This window comes from Gobius niger (assembly GCF_951799975.1).
Source record: "Gobius niger genome assembly, chromosome: 4".
NCBI lineage: Eukaryota > Metazoa > Chordata > Actinopteri > Gobiiformes > Gobiidae > Gobius > Gobius niger.
Window position 1 is genome coordinate 17990603 of NC_136855.1, and position 20744 is coordinate 18011346.

At 41.9% G+C, this 20744-nt stretch overlaps 3 protein-coding genes across 7 annotated transcripts in view; 1 reads left to right on the forward strand and 2 right to left on the reverse strand.

Annotated features, from left to right (window-relative positions):
- The first annotated feature begins 90 nt into the window (after nucleotides 1–90).
- Nucleotides 91–1926, forward strand: trappc2l (trafficking protein particle complex subunit 2L). The gene is made up of 5 exons (XM_079555416.1): nucleotides 91–225; nucleotides 478–650; nucleotides 897–984; nucleotides 1708–1787; nucleotides 1858–1926. The coding sequence occupies exons 1-5, from the start codon at nucleotides 193–195 to the stop codon at nucleotides 1901–1903; spliced, it is 420 nt and encodes a 139-aa protein (XP_079411542.1). The 5' UTR covers nucleotides 91–192; the 3' UTR covers nucleotides 1904–1926.
- Nucleotides 1927–2029: 103 nt separating this feature from the next.
- pabpn1l (PABPN1 like, cytoplasmic) lies at nucleotides 2030–4275 on the reverse strand. Its single transcript, XM_079555765.1, has 6 exons — nucleotides 4038–4275; nucleotides 3416–3548; nucleotides 2958–3025; nucleotides 2781–2887; nucleotides 2626–2713; nucleotides 2030–2541 (listed from the first exon to the last, which is right to left on the reverse strand). The coding sequence occupies exons 1-6, from the start codon at nucleotides 4107–4109 to the stop codon at nucleotides 2221–2223; spliced, it is 789 nt and encodes a 262-aa protein (XP_079411891.1). The 5' UTR covers nucleotides 4110–4275; the 3' UTR covers nucleotides 2030–2220.
- A 530-nt stretch (nucleotides 4276–4805) lies between these two features.
- cbfa2t3 (CBFA2/RUNX1 partner transcriptional co-repressor 3) overlaps nucleotides 4806–20744 on the reverse strand; it is a 43791-nt gene continuing 27852 nt past the window's right edge. For 2 of the 5 annotated variants that reach the window (XM_079555317.1, XM_079555320.1), the window contains exons 5-12: nucleotides 20055–20236; nucleotides 16632–16912; nucleotides 15987–16072; nucleotides 14437–14725; nucleotides 13942–14010; nucleotides 12538–12609; nucleotides 9900–10090; nucleotides 4806–9480 (exon numbers count right to left, since the gene is read on the reverse strand). In XM_079555317.1, coding sequence (XP_079411443.1) covers nucleotides 9106–9480; nucleotides 9900–10090; nucleotides 12538–12609; nucleotides 13942–14010; nucleotides 14437–14725; nucleotides 15987–16072; nucleotides 16632–16912; nucleotides 20055–20236 — 1545 coding nt within the window. In that variant the 3' untranslated portion in view covers nucleotides 4806–9105. The remainder of the gene's footprint in view (nucleotides 9481–9899; nucleotides 10091–12537; nucleotides 12610–13941; nucleotides 14011–14436; nucleotides 14726–15986; nucleotides 16073–16631; nucleotides 16913–20054; nucleotides 20237–20744) is intronic. The other 3 variants (XM_079555319.1, XM_079555321.1, XM_079555318.1) reach the window with 3 other exon arrangements.

The window sequence follows — 20744 nt, forward strand, 5'->3', positions numbered from 1 at the left end:
CCAGGCATGCGCACAAAGCACACACACAACCAACGGTTTTAATGTTTTTCATTTTGGTATTTTGCTAGTTATATTTGAATAACAAAGCACTTTAATTTGTGCTGTAAAATTAAAACCATTTTAACACATGTCGAATGCCTTTTTGAGCTTAACCTGTGTCACGTGATCACAGAGCTCAACCAGGAAATAAACATGGCGGTGTGCATAGCTGTCATCGCAAAAGAGGTATTTCGTTCTTCATCTGTCTATAGCTCTTGTCTCGTAAAATCTGACTGATGAAACATGTTTGCCTTACGTAACCGCTACGTTACGGATCTTTAAGTCAGCTGCTGTCTGTTGCGTAGCCAAGGCAAGCAGGATACAACAGAGCTAGCAGAGTTAGCATTGGATGGATGCCATGTTGATGCTATTTGCATGGATTGCAAAAGCATACATTGTGCTTTTCATTTATATATATTGTTATTTTTCCCCCCACAGAACTACCCGCTGTATATCCGAAGTGTTCCCACTCAAAGCGAGCTGAAGTTTCACTACACGGTGCACACGTCTCTGGATGTGGTGGAGGAGAAGGTCTCAGCTGTGGGCAAATCCATTGGTGACCAGAGAGAGCTGTACCTAGGGCTGCTCTATCCAACTGAGGACTACAAAGTGTATCCTTTATTTCATTGTATAACGTGTGCCCTTAAAATACACCCCCCTTTCGTGAACTAAAGAGCTTTTGATTAATTTTTACTGTTAATGGCTCATTGACAGGTTGCCTGCTCATCCAACAGCTGATAAAACACCTAAACTAATATTGAATGGTGGATTAAGCTGCTAAGAACCTCTTAAGATTTATACCTTGCCTATGACTGACTTGAAGTAAATACAACTGTTTGCCTTAACTTGTTATTCAGATATGGTTATGTGACAAACTCCAAAGTTAAATTTGTAATTGTTGTAGATTCATCAAATACATCGCTACGAGACAATGAAATTAGAAGTGTAAGTGTGTTTGTACTATAAAATAACTTTAGAATTAGGCATACATTTGGAGCAAATGACAGGAATGCGTTTGCAATTTAATACAATTTTACTCTAAACTTAAACCTAGGGCCATGTCTGCCACAGAACTATTGGGAGTTGTTTGATTAAAGGCGCTAGAAAAAAAAATTCTTCAAGTAAACAAAATGTATTTTGTCCTTTAGTATATTGTAGCAGACTAATTATAAAGCAGTGGTTCTCAATCTTTTAGAGTTGCGACCCCCATTATAACAGTTAAAGGGGTTCGTGACCCCTGCTCGGGTCACACCATGAGAAATAGGGACATTAGCCTATATAATTCTTGAAAAACAAAGACAAAACTAAAATGGCTAAAATAAAATGAATCAAATTAAGAACAAATAATGGCTCTCTGGTAAAATAGGACACACATGCTACAGTAAAATATTTTATGTTAATAAAATATATATTTTTTTATCTACAAGATCTTGCAGTTGAGAACCACTGAAGCAGTTTTGTAGCATGTCTGTGAAAGTGACCCTAAAAGCTTTGAAATATGCCTATGAATTCATCCCTGAGATTTGGGACGCTACAGATATCTTAAAGTGAAGACATTTTAATTTAGTGGCTTTCTCATTGTAATATCAGGCATAGGCCCTTTTTCACAAATGCAACTCCCTACCATTGTTTGTAGCAACAACCTTTAAGAATGTAAATGCTTTTCAGATGTTTAGGAAGTTGCACAATTCTTTCACGGACGTCATGTGCAACCCTTTCCATAACCCTGGTGACCAGATCCAGTCCAAGTAAGACTTTGGTTTCCTTTTAATGGTTTAGCTGAAATTTAAGAAATGTTTTTCCATTCAAATTTTCCAGGACATTTGATGGCATTGTTTCTGGGATGATGGTCCAAACGGCTTGACAGGCCTTCTGCGTTCAACACCCAACTGTACATAATACGTATATACACACGTCTGAGTATTGTGATGTCTTGTTAAATATGAATTTGCAAATAAATCATTGAAAAAGAAAATTGTAAAAACACTGGATAATTTATTCAACATACAAAGCAAAGAAATACATTATAATACATCTCATGCTTTCACTGTAAAGACTTTAATGCAGAAGATTGTCCATGCAATAAGATGTTATGCAAACTCCTTTGAGATGTTTTCATTGTAGCCAAAGATCTGCTGGCCCAAAGTCAGTCATTCAACCCTGAAAACGTCCGCATTAGTGTTAACGCTGATGGGGGTAATGGTGTGGTCCTGACCCAGCGCCCAATTCCTCTGATGGTGGTGTGATAAGAAGAAGACATGGATAACGGTCTTGATAATCCATGTTCCCCCACTGCCTTTTACCCATAGGAGGGCCACCTCCATAGTACGGGTGTGGGTTCTGGTGCGGCGGTCTAGTCGTCTGGTACCGGAACCTGCCTCGAGAGCTGCTGGGGAATCTGGGCGGCCGGAAACCTCGGGCTCTGCCTCTAATGTGACCTCCACGGTGACCACCCCGATCCGTAGTACTGATGCCAGGCATGTTGGTCCTCTTAGGCAATACCTGCAAATTAATCCATCTTGTGCAGTGTTATGGATGAATACAATATAGCAAGATTCATAAACAGAAATATGGATATTTGCCTACCTTGAGCACTCTCCCTCTGAACACGGTCTCATGCAACCCAATGGCACTGTGCACAGACTCTCGATCAGAAAATTCTATGTAAGCAAAGCTGAAAGAAAAGTAAATCGATTAAGTTTTACCAACAGATAAAATGATTCATGCGCTTTAGGTCATACCCTTTTGGATGGCCAGAAAACCTGTCACATAGGATGGTCACTCTGTTCACAGGACCACAGCCATTGAAATGAATTTCCAGCTCATCTGCTGTTGCACCATAGTCCACCTGGCATTTGAATTGTTGGTTAAAGATTACCTTTTCAATAATGGTAAGGGCAACAAACTGCAAGTATTACATTTCCAACGTAGACAGATCTGTTGTCTGCATCTATTCTCTCCTCAGGAGTCATGTTGTAAAAAGGCCCTGAGGAAGAAACAATATTTTTACAACACCGAAAATTGCACCAAGATGTCACTTTATTTCATCATTTTGCCAACACATATCCCAGATCCCTGGCCCTCTGCTGAACAGAAGATGTAGAGAGAAGACAAGAGGAGGAGAGCCAGAGAGGCAGAAAATAGCTGGAGGCAGAAAGGAGACCCTTCTGGTTCTCGTCTCATTGGGCAGTGATGAGGCACATGTGAATGCTGCTGTGGCCACATTGAAGCGTCCCAGGTGTTCGCCAGATGGTGAAGATGTGTTGCCTCACCTGCCTTGAGGCTGCAAAGCAGCACACCTGGCTAAAAATATGCTGTGACTTCCCCAATGTACGATAGGTATTTAGCAAAACAGAAAAGCTATGAGACAAAATACCTTTTGGCTCACTGAACCGAGGGCTGCTGGTCAAGAGCTGCATGTCCACCGCATCACACTCCTCCTCTCTCAGGCGTTCTGACTCTTCCTCCATCTCCAGCTCATGAACCCTGGCCTTGATGGCTGCAAGCTCCTATGGAGGAAAACATTAAAACAAGGTACAGTACAAACGCCAGCTCAATTTGCTGCATACGTAAAATAATGTTTTAAAAAGTCTTTCCCAGAATGTAAACTTCAAAAGTAGGCCTTTGGGTGATATCATCTCCAGTAACATCTCTGCGATAACGCTGTCAGATTTTGACCATACCATAGGAGGCTATTACAATAATAAAAAGCTACTAAAATAATGCTACTAGAATAATGGAAAAATGCAGAAGACACACAGACACACATTTCCCGCAGGATATGCGACATTACACTGCAAAAACTAATGTCCCAGTTCTGCAGACCACGTCTAACATTTCAGCCTTGCACTTAATCCGCATAAACACTCAACAATCTGATGCATTTTAGCATTAGCAATAGAGCTACACTGCGTAAAATGCGCATATTAACGCACACAAGCCACTATATGGTCACTTTAACGCAGAGCATCTTCCTACCCAAAAACGAAATGACTTACAGGGTCCTCAGCATAATGCTCCCCGAAAGAGTCGCCCCCCATGTAGTCCTGATCCATGTGGTTCTCCGCCATGCTCACTGCTCCACCATCACATCTGCAACGCTAACTGCAGTAGTTTGCCACAGAAGGGCAGCTCGCACAAAAAGAGGCGCTCAGCAGACACCTGACAGCAGCTATCAGGCTAATGGAAATCACCTGTGAATGAGACGGGTGACGCGCACTCCTGATGAATGGCACAAGACACGTGACGCTCTGTTGCCACGCCTATTCATAAATTATATGACTTGATCACAGAAATTATTGGATCAAACCCTTGTGCGGAGGTAATCAGTTCCTAAAAGGGCATGTATAAAGAATTCTAAGAGCTGTTTTAACTATTTGTGTAATTAACTTCTATTTGAGTAATATCATTTAGAAGTATAAGTAACTTGTGAAAAAGGGTTACCATAAACATAATTAATTTGAGCTGTTTTGTATGATGCCTTGAGACAAAAGAAAAGGTTTTGCATGTCGGATTACATCACCTCTAAAGCATAAATCAGTATGATTAATGAAACCTTTTGGTAACTCATCACTGTCAAGATATTGTATAAGATTAAAAATAAATAAATAATAATAATAGCAAAAAAGTGTTCTTATGTCATATATTTGTTTGTTGTTGCACCCATAAATCAACTGGAAATAATGAAAAAATAGGGATTTACGCTCCTATTGTAAATCGTTTTTATATTTTGAGAAGAAAAAGTTGCCACAAACTGTTGAGTTCATGTTTTAATTACACAGTTACATTGTTCAACACAGACAATAACCTGAATTAGAATGTTTACAGCTTCACACATCCAACAGAGCGAACAGTTAAGAGCAGTAATAGCAACAGGGAGGGAAGCATGCAAGAAATAAACATAAATCAGAATTTAAGTCATCTGGCACGGTTTATTTCTGATCTAAAAACGGCAACATGACCTTTTTGTGGAGGAAAAATATAACAAAATGATCCTGTAGCGGTGACTTTCCCCACAGAATGTGTTTTTCCATATTAATGTATTGCACGATACAGTATGCTTCCCTTTACATTTAAACAATACCTTCTATTGTAAAGAAACAGGACCATCCAGAGCAATGGCTTTTGTAGGAACTATATCCACTTTATCTTCTTCATGCAGCTGTCTTAAAAGGCCTGTTCAGCTGTCGGACTTGTCATCATTGCAGGAGATGGGATAGCAGAATAAGTGGCAATAGGACTATGTCAGTGTTTTGTCACTGATGTGTCAACAACTGTATTCAAAATTGCAACAGTTTTGACTTTGACAGAGCCCTTATGTGTTTGCCATTTAAAACATCCTCATAGCAACAATGAAACATCACAAAATCGCCTTAATTATGAAGTAATAGTGCCCTTTGCAAGTGACTTCCAACGTGTTTATTTTGTGGGCTCAAAGAGTAAAAAAAGAAAGAAAGAAAGAAAGAAAGAAAGAAAGAAAGAAAGAAAGAAAGAAAGAAAGAAAGAAAGAAAGAAAGAAAGAAAGAAAGAAAGAAAGAAAGAAAGAAAGAAAGAAAGAAAGAAAGAAAGAAAGAAAATCACACTGATTTTGATTTGGTTGCCTTTTGGTCATGGTTGATATTGGTGCATCGGGTTTGGTTTGTTAATGTGTGATGGCTTGCCTACAGACATGGAAAAACACAGCATTTAAAAGTTGAAAAGGAGCTTGAGCCTATTTGGTGTGAATACAATGTATTGTGCTGCATGCTTTACTGTGAGTGTGTCAACAATGTTTGGTTAAAGCTCTGAAGGTTTCAAGTAGTTTGTTTCAGTGATACAAAATTAAAAGATCATTTAAAAAAAATAAAGATATTGCCATTCAAATAGACAATCATACATCCACCATGCATTCGTTTATCTCTGCAAAGGCATTGTCACCATAATCAGCAACAGGCTTTGTAAAGACTATGCTCCTATTGTTTTAGTGAAGCACTATTCACTGAGTAGGAAACAAAAGCATTGATTGCTTGAGTAAGATCTCCACATGTGAAAGACGCTGCGATTCATTCATCTGCTGTGTGTATTTCAGACCCTTTGGTTAAGTGTTGATGAGGAGAGATCTAACTTCACTACTACAGAACTGGTAATACACAGCGCATCCGAGCATAGTACTGCAGGATAACTTTGGTCTGCGCGCTATTGGTTTTGGACAATAAACGGCATGTTGTTTTCAAGATAAATTTAATGCAGTAGACATGATGTACAGAACTGTGCAAATAGGCAATTCTAATAACGAAGAAATATCTACATATGTACAAAAAAGTACTTTCCATTGTTAGGATAAGTGCATATGAAATACTCAAAACCTCAGTCTAATCAGTTTCATCTTTAAATTGCCTCATTTTGCACAGTGCTGCATGTGACCAGTCTAGAGCGATACGGTTATGGTAGACATACGCTAATAATATTTTTGATAAGTATACTTCACATGCAAAATGCCACTCTTTTCACTATATATTCTCTGTGTGGTTCCATGTCTGTTCCAGCCGTGCTTCATTGAAACCCAGGCCAATGTTTCCTGGTGGTTAGCTGTATGGTCACTGGAGGTAGCTGGTGTGAGTGGGGTCATGGAGAATAAGCAGTGATAACAAAGCCAAGAAGCAAATGGCACACATCTATGGATGCAGTGAATGTCCGAAGTAGGGGTTAGGCTACTTCCGTGATTCCAGAGGCCAAAAAAAGACGTCACTTTTCTCAAGGTTTTGGTCCGATATTTTTGCGGAAAGAAAAACAATACTTTTAGAATAAATCTGGTGAGGTTGTTATAGCTTATACGTTATGTGGAAGTAAAACAAAACACATAGGATTGGTTGTCAAATTAGCTTTAGCTTAACACTGGTGTATCACTTCACTGTAAAATAACTGTAAATTTTCCTTGCATCTATATCAGTGCAACCAGACATGCATTTAGAGGGCGGATGCTTTGTAAGTCACTTAGAAATTGTTCATTTATAGTCAAAAATATTAGTGATTTTCTTATAGGAGCTGTTCTGAGTGTGGTGCAAAATGACCTATGATGTAAGAATGGATTTAGAATATTCTGTAAGTGAGGAAAGATTGGTTTGCGTCTTTCTCTTGCGCTGTTTTCCTCCTTGGAGCCATGTTACCTCTGTTGCAAACGATCTCTTCCACATAGGGTCATGTTTTTTTGAGTTGAATGAACTTGAGAAATGAGAAAAATGAACTCAAAGAAAAAAAAAAAAAAGTACTGTGAAAATAAAAATCACAAAATCATATTCTGGACATCAATCTTTAAAGGTTTCTGTTATTTGGCAAACACATTTTTTGGACCTCATTAAATACTATGTACATTCACATTAATTAAGTTACTGATGTTTTAAATATATTTATATGTATCTATATCATATGACACCCTATGGGCAGTTGCTGAGGTTCCATTCAGTAGCTGAATTCTCTTCATATTGCACCTCTGTCCTCTCACTGTCTTACAATGCGAGCAGTACAAAATATTCTACACGTGGGTTTCATCTCATCATTAATATAGATACAACAAATAAAACAATAAGTACAACACGGGGCAATTTTTCCCCCTTCAAAGAGCGTCCTAACTCGTGACTTCACTGCTCATATTCGAAATGACCAGAATGAAATGAAACAAAAATAATTAGCAGAATCAAAACAAAGTCCATTTTTCCAAATATACACAGCACATAATGGACATCAGCGACAAGAGACATTATTGAAAAGTTTGAAAAGAGGGAACGATATCTACAAGGAAGTTAAAGTCCTGTTTGTATCCCGCTGCAATGCGAGGCCAAGTCCAAAGCAGGATCCTGGGAGTTTTGGACGTATAGTTTTTGTTTAAGTCTTCAGGGAAGAGCGTCAAAGGAAGATTTTGGGGTGGAGGGGAGGTAGAAAGTGGCGAGCCAAGTCTGCACCGCCATTCACTTCGATAAGCTCTTTTAGTCTCATGCTTTGGAAAAGGATGGTAAAGGTAACAGCTATTCCTTGTTGTGTTGGAGCTTTTAAAAAAACAACTTACGAGCAATTCAAGCTTGCAAGGTTTTATGCAAACTCTACTTGAGGTTTTTTGGCAGCTCCAAGGATCCTTTGAGGCTGTCTTCCATTTTTCCATGTTTTTCTCTACTCTCTGTTACCATTTACCTAAATCACAATGTGGCAGGGTTTCCGACTAATCCATGAAGTCTCTCTTGTAGTTCACAGCATAGTCCTTGTTCACAGTCTAGGCCATCGTCGAGCGACTGCTGCGGGTTTATCTGCAGCTAACTCGCCTCAAGAGTGGCTTTCTCTGCTGAGGAGGTGGTGTTGCTTTAGCGTTTGGTTATGAGTGCTTCTCCGTTATCGCTTACCTACTCACTTTGGCAGTGTAATACAAAAGTTTGGATCAGGTTTATTTGTCATCTTTGAATTCATTTGGGTTCACAATGGTGCAGAGAGGTGAGTCCGGTGTAGATTTCTTGGCTCGCTAGCAAGGTAGTTAGCAGTTTAAATTTATTTAGTTTCATTTCGTCATCATTTTTCTTAATATTTGGACTTTTCATTTACTTAAAGCCAGAACTTCTAAATAAATACTAAGTTGTGTGTCTGAGGAATGAATCACATCACAGCTTTCCCTTGTTTTAAAAAGACGGAGGGTATTAGTTCTCCGTTCAGCCTCCATTAAAGTAAATACAACTGGTAGTGCACATCTCAAGGCTGGGTGTCTTTCACTTAGTATTTCCAAAATTAAAGGGAAATCCTACCCAAGTGCTTTATTATCTCCATATCTCTGCTGCTGTTCAACAGCCCCTGTCTTGTGTCTTAATGTGGGCTCAACATTTTAAAAATTATTGAGCACATATTCAAGTTTTAAATCTATTTTGGCTAAACATAACGGATATGTTTCTGAATATAGTGCGATGCTTTTGGAAAAGTGTAAAGATCCTCATGGGGAAACAAGGGCCATTGACAAACAGAGGGAGTGCTTAGCGATGGAGATTCCTCAGTTTGGTTTAATGGAGTGTGGGCACTGTCTTGTCAGTAACAGGAGAGTTCAAAGGCAAGAGGTCAGCGAGAGGTGGCATCCAGGAGTGCAGGCGTGGCGGGGGTGGTGGAGCGAGAGGCACTGCTGGAACTGCTCTCCTTTGGGCTGGCAGACACACTGGCACTGCCACTGCCCGCCCCGCCTGTCAGACTGCTCTGAGCTACCAGAGACAGGGGTCCGGGTGTGGTGCTCTCTGAGTGGGTGGGGGGCGCGCTGGAGGAGGTGGAGGAGGGCGTGCCCAATGGCACACTGCTGCTCCCCGGGAGACCCTGCAGTCCCTGGCCACACACGTGGTGGTGCTTCTCCCAGTCTTTGTGTTGGCAGAAGGAGCCGCAGTAGCGAGCTGTGTTACAGCCACTGCACGTCTCACTGGCTTTCCTCCCACAGTTCCAACAGCTCTGGTGAAACAGGGGAAAAGGAGATATTAATAAGGCCTAATTAGACTGACTTCTCAAAACAAAACATTTGTTTTGGAATCTCTGAGGACCAGAAGAGATTTTTGTCACTCTGTGAGGATTTGTTAAAAAGCCTCAGTCCAAGACCACTGACTTGGGCTGCCAGCAGGTGGTGGTCAACTGCTCTGTAATAGTTTCAGTCTGGCAGTGTGCTCCAGCCATCTGCGTCTGTCTGCCGTATTTATCAAGGCTGGATTGCTTTACTAATATGTCAATACAGAGCTGCCCTCACTGATCCAGCTGTGCCTAGTAATAAAACACTGTCAGGATTTCACAAGGACTAAAATTTAGAGATACAGAAGACAGACAGAAATAATGAAAGAATGAATTGGGGTAAAAAATAATGCTTGTGTTGTTCTCACCTCACTGGAGTCCTCCTGCTGGTTGATGACTGTTAGTGCATCTTCAGAGGCCTGCCTCTTGGCCTCGGCCAGTGCCCTCTCCATTTTGGAGCGCTCAGCAGAAATCAGCTCGTGAGCTTTCCTCTCAGCGTCGGACACAGCCTTCTGCAGCTCGGACATGGCCTGTCGCTTCACCTCATTCACCGCTTCCTCTGAAAGGAAAGGTTGAAAATACAGTATGTTAATCCGAACTGCTCTCTCATTCTCATTAGCCTCCTGAACTGCCATTATGTTACATCTCACAGAACAGATGCACATCACACAAAATTGAAACCTTGCTGCCAAGAAATATAACTTCAATGATTAATTCCCACATGTTTGGACATAATACTTTCATCTGTCACAAGCAGATGTCTTTCAAATACAGTCAGTAGTTTGGCTTTTTGCCTTACTCTTTGGGATTTCCTGCTCATATGGCTGTGCTCTTGCCATTACCATTAGAAATCAAAGCATTTCCTTTACTGAAACGATTATAGTATGTATTACCAAGACTGATTTGACATGCACTGTATTAGAGACACTTTGTTTTTCTTGTAAGGGTACAAATAAGGTGTTTGTTACAACAGGCAGGTGTGTAGACTCCAGATGGTAGTTTAAAATAGAAACATCCCGCAGTCTCTTCCCAGTATGAGGCATGAGTGATTATACTTTGCTGTCTTTCATTATAGGCCTCACAGTGAACAACAAGTGTACAGTGCATGATTTCGTACAGGGAAGCGTATACTCCTGAGAAATAGGTTGCTAAATATACACCGTTAATCAGTTGCACAAATTAATGCGAGAACGATATTAGTTACAGCTAACCAGGACAAGACATTTCTTTCTTTTATTGCCTATATTTAAGACCCTGATGATGAAAAGCGTGTTTTTCCAACCAGTACATTTTTAGCATTAAGGTTCCTTGAAAGCTGTATTAAATCAACAGTGAACTTAGATTAAAAAGAAAAATAGTTTGTGTGTTAGTGTTTTGTTTTTGTATTCGGTTAAAGGGTTATTTCAGGCCTCATTTCCTAGTTATCCAGTCTTGTTGATTTCGGGAGATATATATATTATTTAATTCATGCAGTCCCTATATTTGTAGAGTTCAGTGGTGCTGTCTATGGTAACTCGTAGCCTGCATTGAAAATCTCTTCAAAACCATCGGGTAGGTCCTTTGTGAATTCCATGTGTAGTAATGCCGGCCGCAGGTAAACAAACTACTGTAGATCCGGTAACCTAGCAGATCACTCCGCCTAGCACCACTAAACTCTTCAAATATAAGGCCTACATAAATAAAAATAAATATATATATATCAAGAAATCAACAACACCCTGGATAACTAGGACATGAGGCCCTATGTCAAAAATCCTGAAATATCCCTTTAACAGTGATTATGGCAATGAGGCTGCACACATTTAGAAAAAGTATCTTATGCTATATTTCATTAGATGTGCATTTTTGTTCAGAGATTGTATTGAGGCCACACTGTATGTTGCAATTTTGTCAACGCAACCTTAAAATTTTGATTTGATTACGGTTCATTGTGCAGCCCTACTCCTTGGATATGTTCTCAAACGTTTACATCTAACGTCCATAACTGTATTTTTTTAATACTTGTGGGTCAATGTCTAGCCTATGTTACGTTTGGAATATTATAAAACAAATACATTACATCTGTTGTGGATCATAGAACTGGCTCAACTGTAAAACTAATTCCTTGCACTAATCCCATCTTACCTTTATCAGCCCTTTCATTTCTCTGCTGTTCCCTTGCAAACTCACCTCATCTCCTCATTCCAAACACTATCTGCATTATCCTGTGCTTCCCAATTATCTGGCCTAATGCATACACCACTAAGATTAGTTTGCAAATTTAATTAATTCTTATCAAGAAGACGGCCAAGCAGATGCTGGGGCAATTAGCACTTAATGGAAAACACAGGAGCAGCAATATTAACGTTTTAATTCCACTGGGATTTGGCAAGTCTCTAAGAGCGTGACTTCTGCCGACTTGTTCACACTTCATGGAAAAATACAGTCTACACTTTCCCCGGTTTGGCAGTACCCACATCTGAAAGCTTCTTGAAAAAAGTGTCAAAATAGCGACGAAAAAGAGGATGAAAACGCAACAAAAATGTGACAAAAAAAAGCGACAGACAAGTGACGAAAACGTGTAGAGTAAAGAGTAACGACAAAAGCCACACAAAAAAAACAACGCAGCAAAATAAGAGAGACAAAACGTCCCAGAAAAGCAACAATAACACAAAAAAGTGACAAAAGCGCGACAAAAATGTGTCAAAAACATGTCAAAAAAGCAGCAACAAAAAAACTATGAAAACATAACTAAAAAGAGACGAAAACATGACAAAAACGCGCAAAAGGTTAAACTATTAGCAGGTTATGTACAAAATTAAACCCACATTTTTTGTTTTTTTCCTAATTACAACCATGAAAAATGCGCTATAGGTTTGATCGTGCTTTACCCTGTCGCCGTAGTTCACACTGGTTTAGTCCTTGGTTTCAAATATTGCCAAACAAACACAACACTCAGAGTAATGCAGACCGTGCAGCCCTAACACACACATGCACACTGTCTAAAAGGTGAGGTCCGTTACTCACCCTGCTTGTTTTGGAGGTGCTTTAGTGCTGGGGAGAGCGGGATGCTTGTGGTGGTAGTGGTAGTGGTAGTACCTGTATGAAAAACAACTGCAATTAAAAGAGCTTTTTGTGCAGGTGAAAATGCAGCACACAGTATTTTGCCGACAGCAGCAGCTTCTTCCGCTCCACAGGGTATTAGAGTATGACTGCTACATAATAGTGCTGGGACTGGGGTGGAAGCAGGGCTGAGCCGGATGACTCCTGGGATGGGCTCGATCTAAAATGCAATATATACGAGAGGAGCCGGGAAATATGCTCACCTGCGCCTCTCAGCCCGCAAACAGGAGATAACATGTTTCTATTATATGAATCTATGTCTGTTTGAATTGTTTATAGCATCTAAATAGGTACAGTTATAAGTCAAGGACAAAGGTGGATTCATCAACTTTATCAACCGCACTTTGATCGCAAAGAAGTATAACATTGTGAATGTGTCGATTATATTCAAATATGATTTAACCTTTTAATCCCCACCTGAACCGAGCACATTTTCTCCAAAAGGCGTCGTAAATAGCAACAAAAACAAAAAGACAACGAGAATGAAAACGCAACAAAAAGTGGCAAAAATACAATGGAAAAAGTGACCAAAATGCCATAAAAAAAAGTCAAAAAAGTGGGTCAAAAACACAATGAAAAGAAACCCCAAAAAGCAACAAAAGAGTGACAAAAAAGCAATGAAAAAGTGGCAAAAATCTGATGATAACACAGCAACAAAGCAAGGGAAAGATCCATTTAGATCAGTCTTGTAGCTTTCAAATGTGGCGTTAGACTGGCCTATAGGCTGTAAGCTTTTACACTTGGGTAAAGATGAACTGGAGAACATGCACTCAGCCAAGGAGGGGGGTAAGAGGTTAAACATATTGGCACACAATTTCACATTCATATACGAAGGTGCATTTAAGACATGTAGTTTTTTATATACAATCAAAGTAAATATAAAGTAATGCAGTTTCATGTATACTTTTTTTGCTAAAAGGTTATTGTAGTTTTTATGTAAAGCATTCAACATTATTACAGGCTAAAATAAACAACTGATCATTTCCCCAGCAGACAATAGAAACTACAGTTGCTCATAAACCTGTGCTGTGCTGCTGCGGCCAGCCCTGGGCCAGGTGACTGCATTTTCACTGCAGCTCTAACTGCAGTGGCCTTTCATAGCAGTGACAGATGGAGAGCGTTTAGCCTTAATGACAAAGAGGACCTCCAATCCTCTGGCCTTATGGACCTATAGCCTCCACTAACCCTCTCAGTCAGTCAGGGTGAAGACTATGATGACCAGCAGTGGCCAAAGATTGTGCTATGTCAGTTTCATAAAGTAATAAGTAAAAAAAAATAAAAAAATAAAGGGATTAGACAAATTCGTACCAGCTTTCCTCCAGATTTCTTCAGGCAGGTATCCCGAAGGCGGCCTATGTAAAAAGTCTCGGTGGATCTCTGAAACATATGGCAACAAACACATGTAATTCCAAAATAATACATATAAAATACTTTAATATCCATCTTATTAGGTTTCAAATTAAGTTTTGGTGTTTTATTTTTCATTGACTTATTTTTTTTTTTTCTTGGTAAAAATGTCAGCAACTCAAAAGAACAGCCTTAGATACGAGTACTTTTTGAAAACTTTTGCAGCCTACAGCAACTGGACAACAGAAAGCTTGCACAAACATGTTCCGTTTTTCATCGTTTGTTGTTTCCTGCCGTGTCAATCTCCAATAAGTCTTGTCAATTGTGGGCGGAGAAATTGCACAAAATAACACAACAATCAGTCAGTGCCCGAAATTGATTGAAGGTGTAAGACCGTAATTTGCACTCTGGTCCACCCCTACCTCGCTGTGCATGTTCTGCTTTGTGTTCGTCTACCTGTCTGTCTGCCTGTCTGCCTTTCAGCGGCCGAGTTGGTTCCTAGGGGCAGTGGCTCGCTGCTGCTAGCTGTGTTGGAGGAGTTGTGGTGGTGAGGAGGAGGAGGAGGAGGAGGAGGAGGGACAGGGAGGCTGTGCGGTCCGTTGCTCCCACCTTTTTTCATCTCCTCAACGTCGCTGTAGCGGCGGATCCAGTGGTTCATCTCCTCGCGGTCCGCCTCCTGGCACCGCCGCAGCACCGTCAGCGAGCGCCGCGTCTTCTCCACCATGTCCATGATGCAGTTCAAGAGCTGCGGGACGATTGCAGGGGAGAAACTTTAGACGCCCAGGCGCAGAACAGCAGGTATAACAGTGGCATTTGTGGGCAGGACTAGATCAAATCAGTTGTTGTTTATCCAAAGCAGAATGTGTTTCTTTGGTTGTAACAAGCTTCCGAATTGGTTGAGGACACACCCAGAGATACCTAAAGATGCATCAGTGCTATAAAAGTAGCATTAAACAAAAAAGCATTTATGCACATAGGCTGACAATTTGTAGCATGTTAACCATCCTGCATACATTTCTATATGACAGTAGACACAACTTGTGACCTTTTACCTGGACGTATTAAGCCACACTGCAATATTGACAAAAACACTTAAAGTTTGACAGTAATTTATGTTGGGCAACACAGATTTGTCAACAATATGCACATCCCTGCGTCTGTGTGCTAATTCGGGGCTTGCATGCCTCTCACAGATTTCAACAGGAACAGCCCCACAACAATGGTAATGTAACAGCTGGCTCGCTGATGAAAAAGTTGATCCAATTCCTTCCACCCCTCTGCTCTGTTCCCTGCCAACTCAACAGATTTCCTCTCTTTTTCAGTCTGTCGTAAACAGCGTCACAACAGCTTTTCACACGGCTCTTGTCGCTGCCGGCTGGGAAACGGGTTCACCGTCTTTAACATTCAATCCATATTCTTATTATAGTCGGCTACGTCTCTGTATTGTTTCGCTCTACTCCCTGTCTCTCTCTCTCTCTCTGCCTCCGTCGCCCTGAGTTAGCTATATTTGTTTCAGTGAAGTGTTTCTAATTTGGCAGAGGTCCAAGCCCGGTCGGTTCCCTCTATGACTGCAGCTCTTTTCTCAGCTGCTCTCCCCAGCTGGAGTTACTCTCGGCTGGGTCGCGGCTCTCCATCTGGGCCCCTGTTCCTGCCTGTGTTCACGCGAAGTGTACATGTGCATTAGTGACTCTCTCGTATATGATGTTATAGAGCGACTGGTGCCAAAATACCAGATAGATTGGTGTGTTTTATCCATTTTGTTTCCTCAAGGGGTCGGCTGTTCGTCAACTGCTCACTCTGCTGTCAGTCAACAACAGGCCCTGTCATCTGCATGCCATCTTCAGTACATTTACTTAATTATCTTTTTTAAAGAGTAGATTTGTTCATGCTTTCTCACAACAATAAATCAGACATGCTCTACCCGCTTCTGTCTTTAGCCCACGAGGAACAACCCTCGCCCACTGACCACGTTCAATTAGAGTCCAGTGGGGAACAGTAAAACTCACATTATCCAGGTGCTTCCACTCCTCTGCCCACTCTCTGTCTGTGAGCCGGTGGTCAATCACTTCCTCCTGGCGAGCTCCATGCACAGCTGCGGCAAAAAGACATAGGAGGAGTCAGCACAAGCCACGTAAATTTACACCTGTGTAGTCAGTTTAGATAGAACATTTTCCTTTTCTTTGCTTTTTGTTGTTATTTTGAACCCACTCTATCTGAGCATGAGACATTTGTAATGTGTTGTAACCCTGATAGATAATCTACTTTGTATTGAACGAACAATTCAGTGGTCAGTGCGGCAAGACAAAACATCGAGCACTTCACCAAACGTTTAAGGCACTTTCAAATAGCGATTTATCCACAAACGCAGGCTTATTTAAATACGCAGCCTGGACTAGCCGTCAAAGAAGTCATCTCTTTTTTGGGAAAGCACTAGCACCAGGCATATATGGTTGTCGCAGTTGTAGCACACAGGCATGTACGTCTGTGAGCTTATTATAGGCACACTGCCATATGGATTATCACACTGGACGGACAACTGGCCTTTGTTCTCCACATACACCCCACTTACATGCGCCAGCCTTCGACTCGGCCCCCCTGTGATTACACGCGGTTTGTTTGGGACCACGTGTGATTGCGGTCAGCAGTTGTACCTGTCTGTCGGTGCCTGTCCCGCCCATCTCGGTGTTCGCCGTGCCTATAAGGGTCTCTGTATTGGTGTGCCATTGCCATGTCCTCTAGCCGGTAGTGCTGGGGTCCCACTTGGGGGTTGGGCGGGTGGGGAAGTCCGTTGGGTGGGTGTGTGGAGAGGCCGTTGGGGGGCGGGTGAGCGGGGAGTCCGGTGCTGGGGCTAAAGCGCTGGCTCGGGCTGATGGTGCACGGCCTCTTCGCCAGGTGCTCCGGGTGAAGGTCTCTGTCTGAGCTGTCTTTGGTCCTAAGTGGAGAGACAAAGAATACATTGGTTATTCTGATGTTGCTTTAAGTCTCCCAAATTTGAGTGTCAATGAAACAAAGATCCCACCCATTTAACTACAAAGTAATACAAATGAAATTGAGGGTGCAAACATTTTAAAATGAGATAGACCTGGACCTGGGCCTGAATCGCATTTCTATAGTACATTCATATACCAAATTCCACACAAAGTTAGATAATATGAACACATGCCATGGTATTGTAGCCCTGCAGGAACACCTGTGCTACTGCTCCTTTCAAAACTTAAGTGAAGTCTGCTTTAAGCCCATTGCACATTTGAGAGTTCTACTTCTGCGTTTGCTTTTTTGCAGGAAAAAAACATTGCACAACAATATGTAAAAGAGTCATCAGGAGAGTAGGCTTAGGGAAAAAGCACAAACTATCACACCATCAATCCATCTTTATTTCAATAATGCAGCATTTTGGCTTAAAGGGACTAGATCCAAGTTGGTCATTTTTATACTCACTACTACCACCCCAGGTCGTATGCGTAACTGAAGGTGCTATATTAAGCTCATTCATGACGGCACTTCGGACCCGAATTAACAACTTTTTGAGTGACAGTGCAGGATTTTAGAGGCAGTTGTGGTAAACAGGTCTGGGCTCATTCTACCCATTAGGACACTGCTGGAACATAAGGGGAGGGAAAGACTTAATTTTAACATTTTTAAACTCTGTATAGTCCCCTTAAGCCCATGGGCAAATGGTGGAACAGGTGGAAAACCATCTTGGGGAGATGCTATTTTTGCACATAATCTAACTTATTTGAATATGCACAATCCTAATTCATTCATGCAAATTGTCTGTGAAGGCTCTCAATCGTACAGGAGTTGTCTTTTTCAATGAAGGTTCTTAAGCCGTCTTCTGTACTCTGTAGTTGAAGAGGCTAAGTCCAGACTTGGCCTTGCAAAACTCCTCCCCATGGTCTTTATATGGACCGCGGGTTCAACTGAACTTTAGTGCGCTTACGATGAGAGGTGAAACGTACGACACTTCAGCTATAGAGTACAGAGGATGACTCAAAAAACTTAATTGAAGATTTACGTAAATTCTAGCTCACCACACCGACTTTTTAGTGTAAACTGTTTCGTGTCCTTTGTCTAGCGCAAATTCAACATTAGAGAGCGCTCTGCCATTGTTTTTGAGGAAAAGGCAATGAGTCTAATGCTTAATGTTTGCAAACACAAAAACACACCCTCCCCCCGTTTGTTGTTACAGTACGGCAGCCCAAAGCCTTTGCACATCTGTACACTCCATTAAACAGAGCTAACATCCACTGTACGGCATCTCTAAATTTTAATCTAGATCCCTGTACCCACTCTTAGATCTCTGGCTACACCCTTAAGCTTAAGGGGCATGGACTGAATACTGCGTGCTTGGCAGATGTTCAGTGGCACTCATCTATTTGTGTGCTCTTAGTATATATGTGTGCGTGTGTGTTGTGTCTTTGCACCATCTGGACAGTTTAAATGGGGGTGTTGATATTAATCTGTTTAGCTGGACGGCGATAGACAGGAATCAAATCTTCCAGCGGATGAAACAAACACAACATACAGACAGTGTGCCCTTATGTGTGTGTTTATCCATGTGTATGTTGAGTACATTACCCTACACAGCCCTCACCTCGCCTCTGGTACCTGGTAAATCGCATGAACAGCTGGCTATAGCCCGGTGGACAACTCCCCCCCCCCCATGCACTCAATCCAGGCCCCTCCACAGCTGCCTTGTGAAGCAGAGGTCGGGAGGCGGAGGTGTGCGGATTACAGTGGGATTGTGCGTTCAACCTTCAGCCCAGAGCCATATACACACACACACACACACACACACACACACACACACACACTAGCACCAGCCATCTCGCACCGCACTCGGGATGTGCACAGTGTTAGGGTCAGCACATCGCCATCTGGACACAGCCCTGACATATGGACAGCTGCCGGGAGCCTGCAGGTCAGGCAGCCAGAGAGAGGAGAGGGAAGAGGAAGAGGAGTAGAGGAGAGGAGAGGCGAACCGAGGGCGGGGCAGGCGTGTGAGGAGAGAGGATGCACTGATTGTATGATGGATGCAGGGCGTGATATAAAGTTTTTATGCCTACTGTGATTGGTCCTTCTTAGTTGTTACCGCCCAATAAATGTTTTCACAAGCCAGAATTCCATATTGCTTTTTGATTATGAATGCTTTGTATAGTATTTATTTTACATAAAGTGATTACATGGAGTCAAACCCGAATCACCGCTTCCCAAATTCAAACCAGGACCTATATCTGGCAAAGAACAACCTTTTATGTTCAGGTTTAACAGTGGTTAGCGAGAGTAAAAGGGTTACAAAGTGAACTTGTATTTCTCTACTTCTCTTGTGCCAAAGAGGTTTTAACCTCTTACTCCCCGCTTTAACATTTTCGGCTTAACCCAAATCTAAAAGTGCGTGGACTGGAGAGCAACAGTGTAATACCTCATTTGAAAGCTAAGGCCAACAAAACTGATCCTAACTTTTTTGTCGTGTTTTCTTTTCTCTTTTGTTGCTTCTTTTTGTCAGATTTCTGTTGCGTTGCTATGTGGATGACACTTTTTTTCAAGACCTTTTTAGATTTGGTTCAAGCCAAACTGGAGAAAATATGCTCGGTTCACGTGGGGGCTAAGAGATTAAAGGTTGCATCAAAAAAAGAAAAATGCCCCATAGACAATCATACATTTCTACGGGGAACAATTCCATATAACTCAACGTGACTGCAACATACACTACGTCAAAAGTCACTGTATTTATGGACAATTACAATATGAAAGGTATCAGCGGCAAATGCTACCAAATGCTGTATGCTCCACTATATTGAAAACTGTGTAATTGTAACTGCTTTGTCTGGGGTTGCACTAAGGACATCCACTGTACTTCGCTGATTCCCTAATCACTTCTCCTCTCTGTCTGTCTGTTCCTTTCTACACTGCCTTCCTTCACAGACAGCTGGCAGAGGGCAACCAGGCAGTATGGCTGTCCAGACTTCCGCCTCCCACAACAAGGATTTATGGCCTCTCTGTGTCACTTCATAAACAGTCAGACGTATTTCACTGCCCGCGCTTATATGTTAAGAGCGAGTCTGAATGCATACCTATCTGGGGTCCTCCTCTTGCCATGCTCATTCATCTCCAACATGATCTCCGAGGAGTCCAGGGGCGAGCTGGCGTTGGCGTCCAGGAGAAGTTGCTCGTGTTGGGCCAGATATTGAGCCGGCGTCTGCTTGGCCAGCCTCGCACAATGGAGCAACTCCCTCTGAAGCAAGGGTAGGTTCGCCTGCATTGGAGCAAAGAGAGACATCCAATGAAATAACTCGCTGTGGAAGTGTATATAGATTTATTGAACAAGTGTAGATGTAAGGAGAGTTAAGTCGACAGGAATTGGCCAGAGGAGCTACAAATAGGCCAGGCGAAATACTGCCAGATTAGGGGAAAAAAGGAGGGTGATAGATGGGGAGACAAAATGAGATAGGACAGGTGCCTTGACACATTGGTCTGCCATGTGTCTGTCTGTGTCTGGGATGAGCTTCTGGCTGGGCTGCGTGTTGTTGTATGTAACCCTGCTGTCACAGAGCTCTTGAGACCTGTCTGTTTGACAAAGCACAGTAATAGCTGCGATGTCCCAGATGTGGAGGATCAGTGCGTGCCAGGAGGTCCGCCCCCTCAAAACACACACGTAGACTCCACTCAAACTGGACAAGCACATTCATACACAACAGTTTTCCGAGGGACTTGACTAAATGAAAAAGCTATTTTAGATCTTAGGCGCTTCTTTGCTATGGCCA

Coding starts and splice junctions, on each gene's coding strand:
- pabpn1l (XM_079555765.1), bottom strand. CDS start 4,109: ATGGCGGAGAACCACATGGATCAGGACTACATGGGGGGCGACTCTTTC. Junction 3,026..3,415: donor TCGGTTCAGTGAGCCAAAAG/GTATTTTGTCTC, acceptor TTTCTTCCTCAG/GGCCTTTTTACAACATGACT. Junction 2,888..2,957: donor GATCTGTCTACGTTGGAAAT/GTAATACTTGCA, acceptor TTCAAATGCCAG/GTGGACTATGGTGCAACAGC.
- trappc2l (XM_079555416.1), top strand. CDS start 193: ATGGCGGTGTGCATAGCTGTCATCGCAAAAGAG. Junction 226..477: donor TAGCTGTCATCGCAAAAGAG/GTATTTCGTTCT, acceptor TTCCCCCCACAG/AACTACCCGCTGTATATCCG. Junction 985..1,707: donor GAGACAATGAAATTAGAAGT/GTAAGTGTGTTT, acceptor AATGCTTTTCAG/ATGTTTAGGAAGTTGCACAA.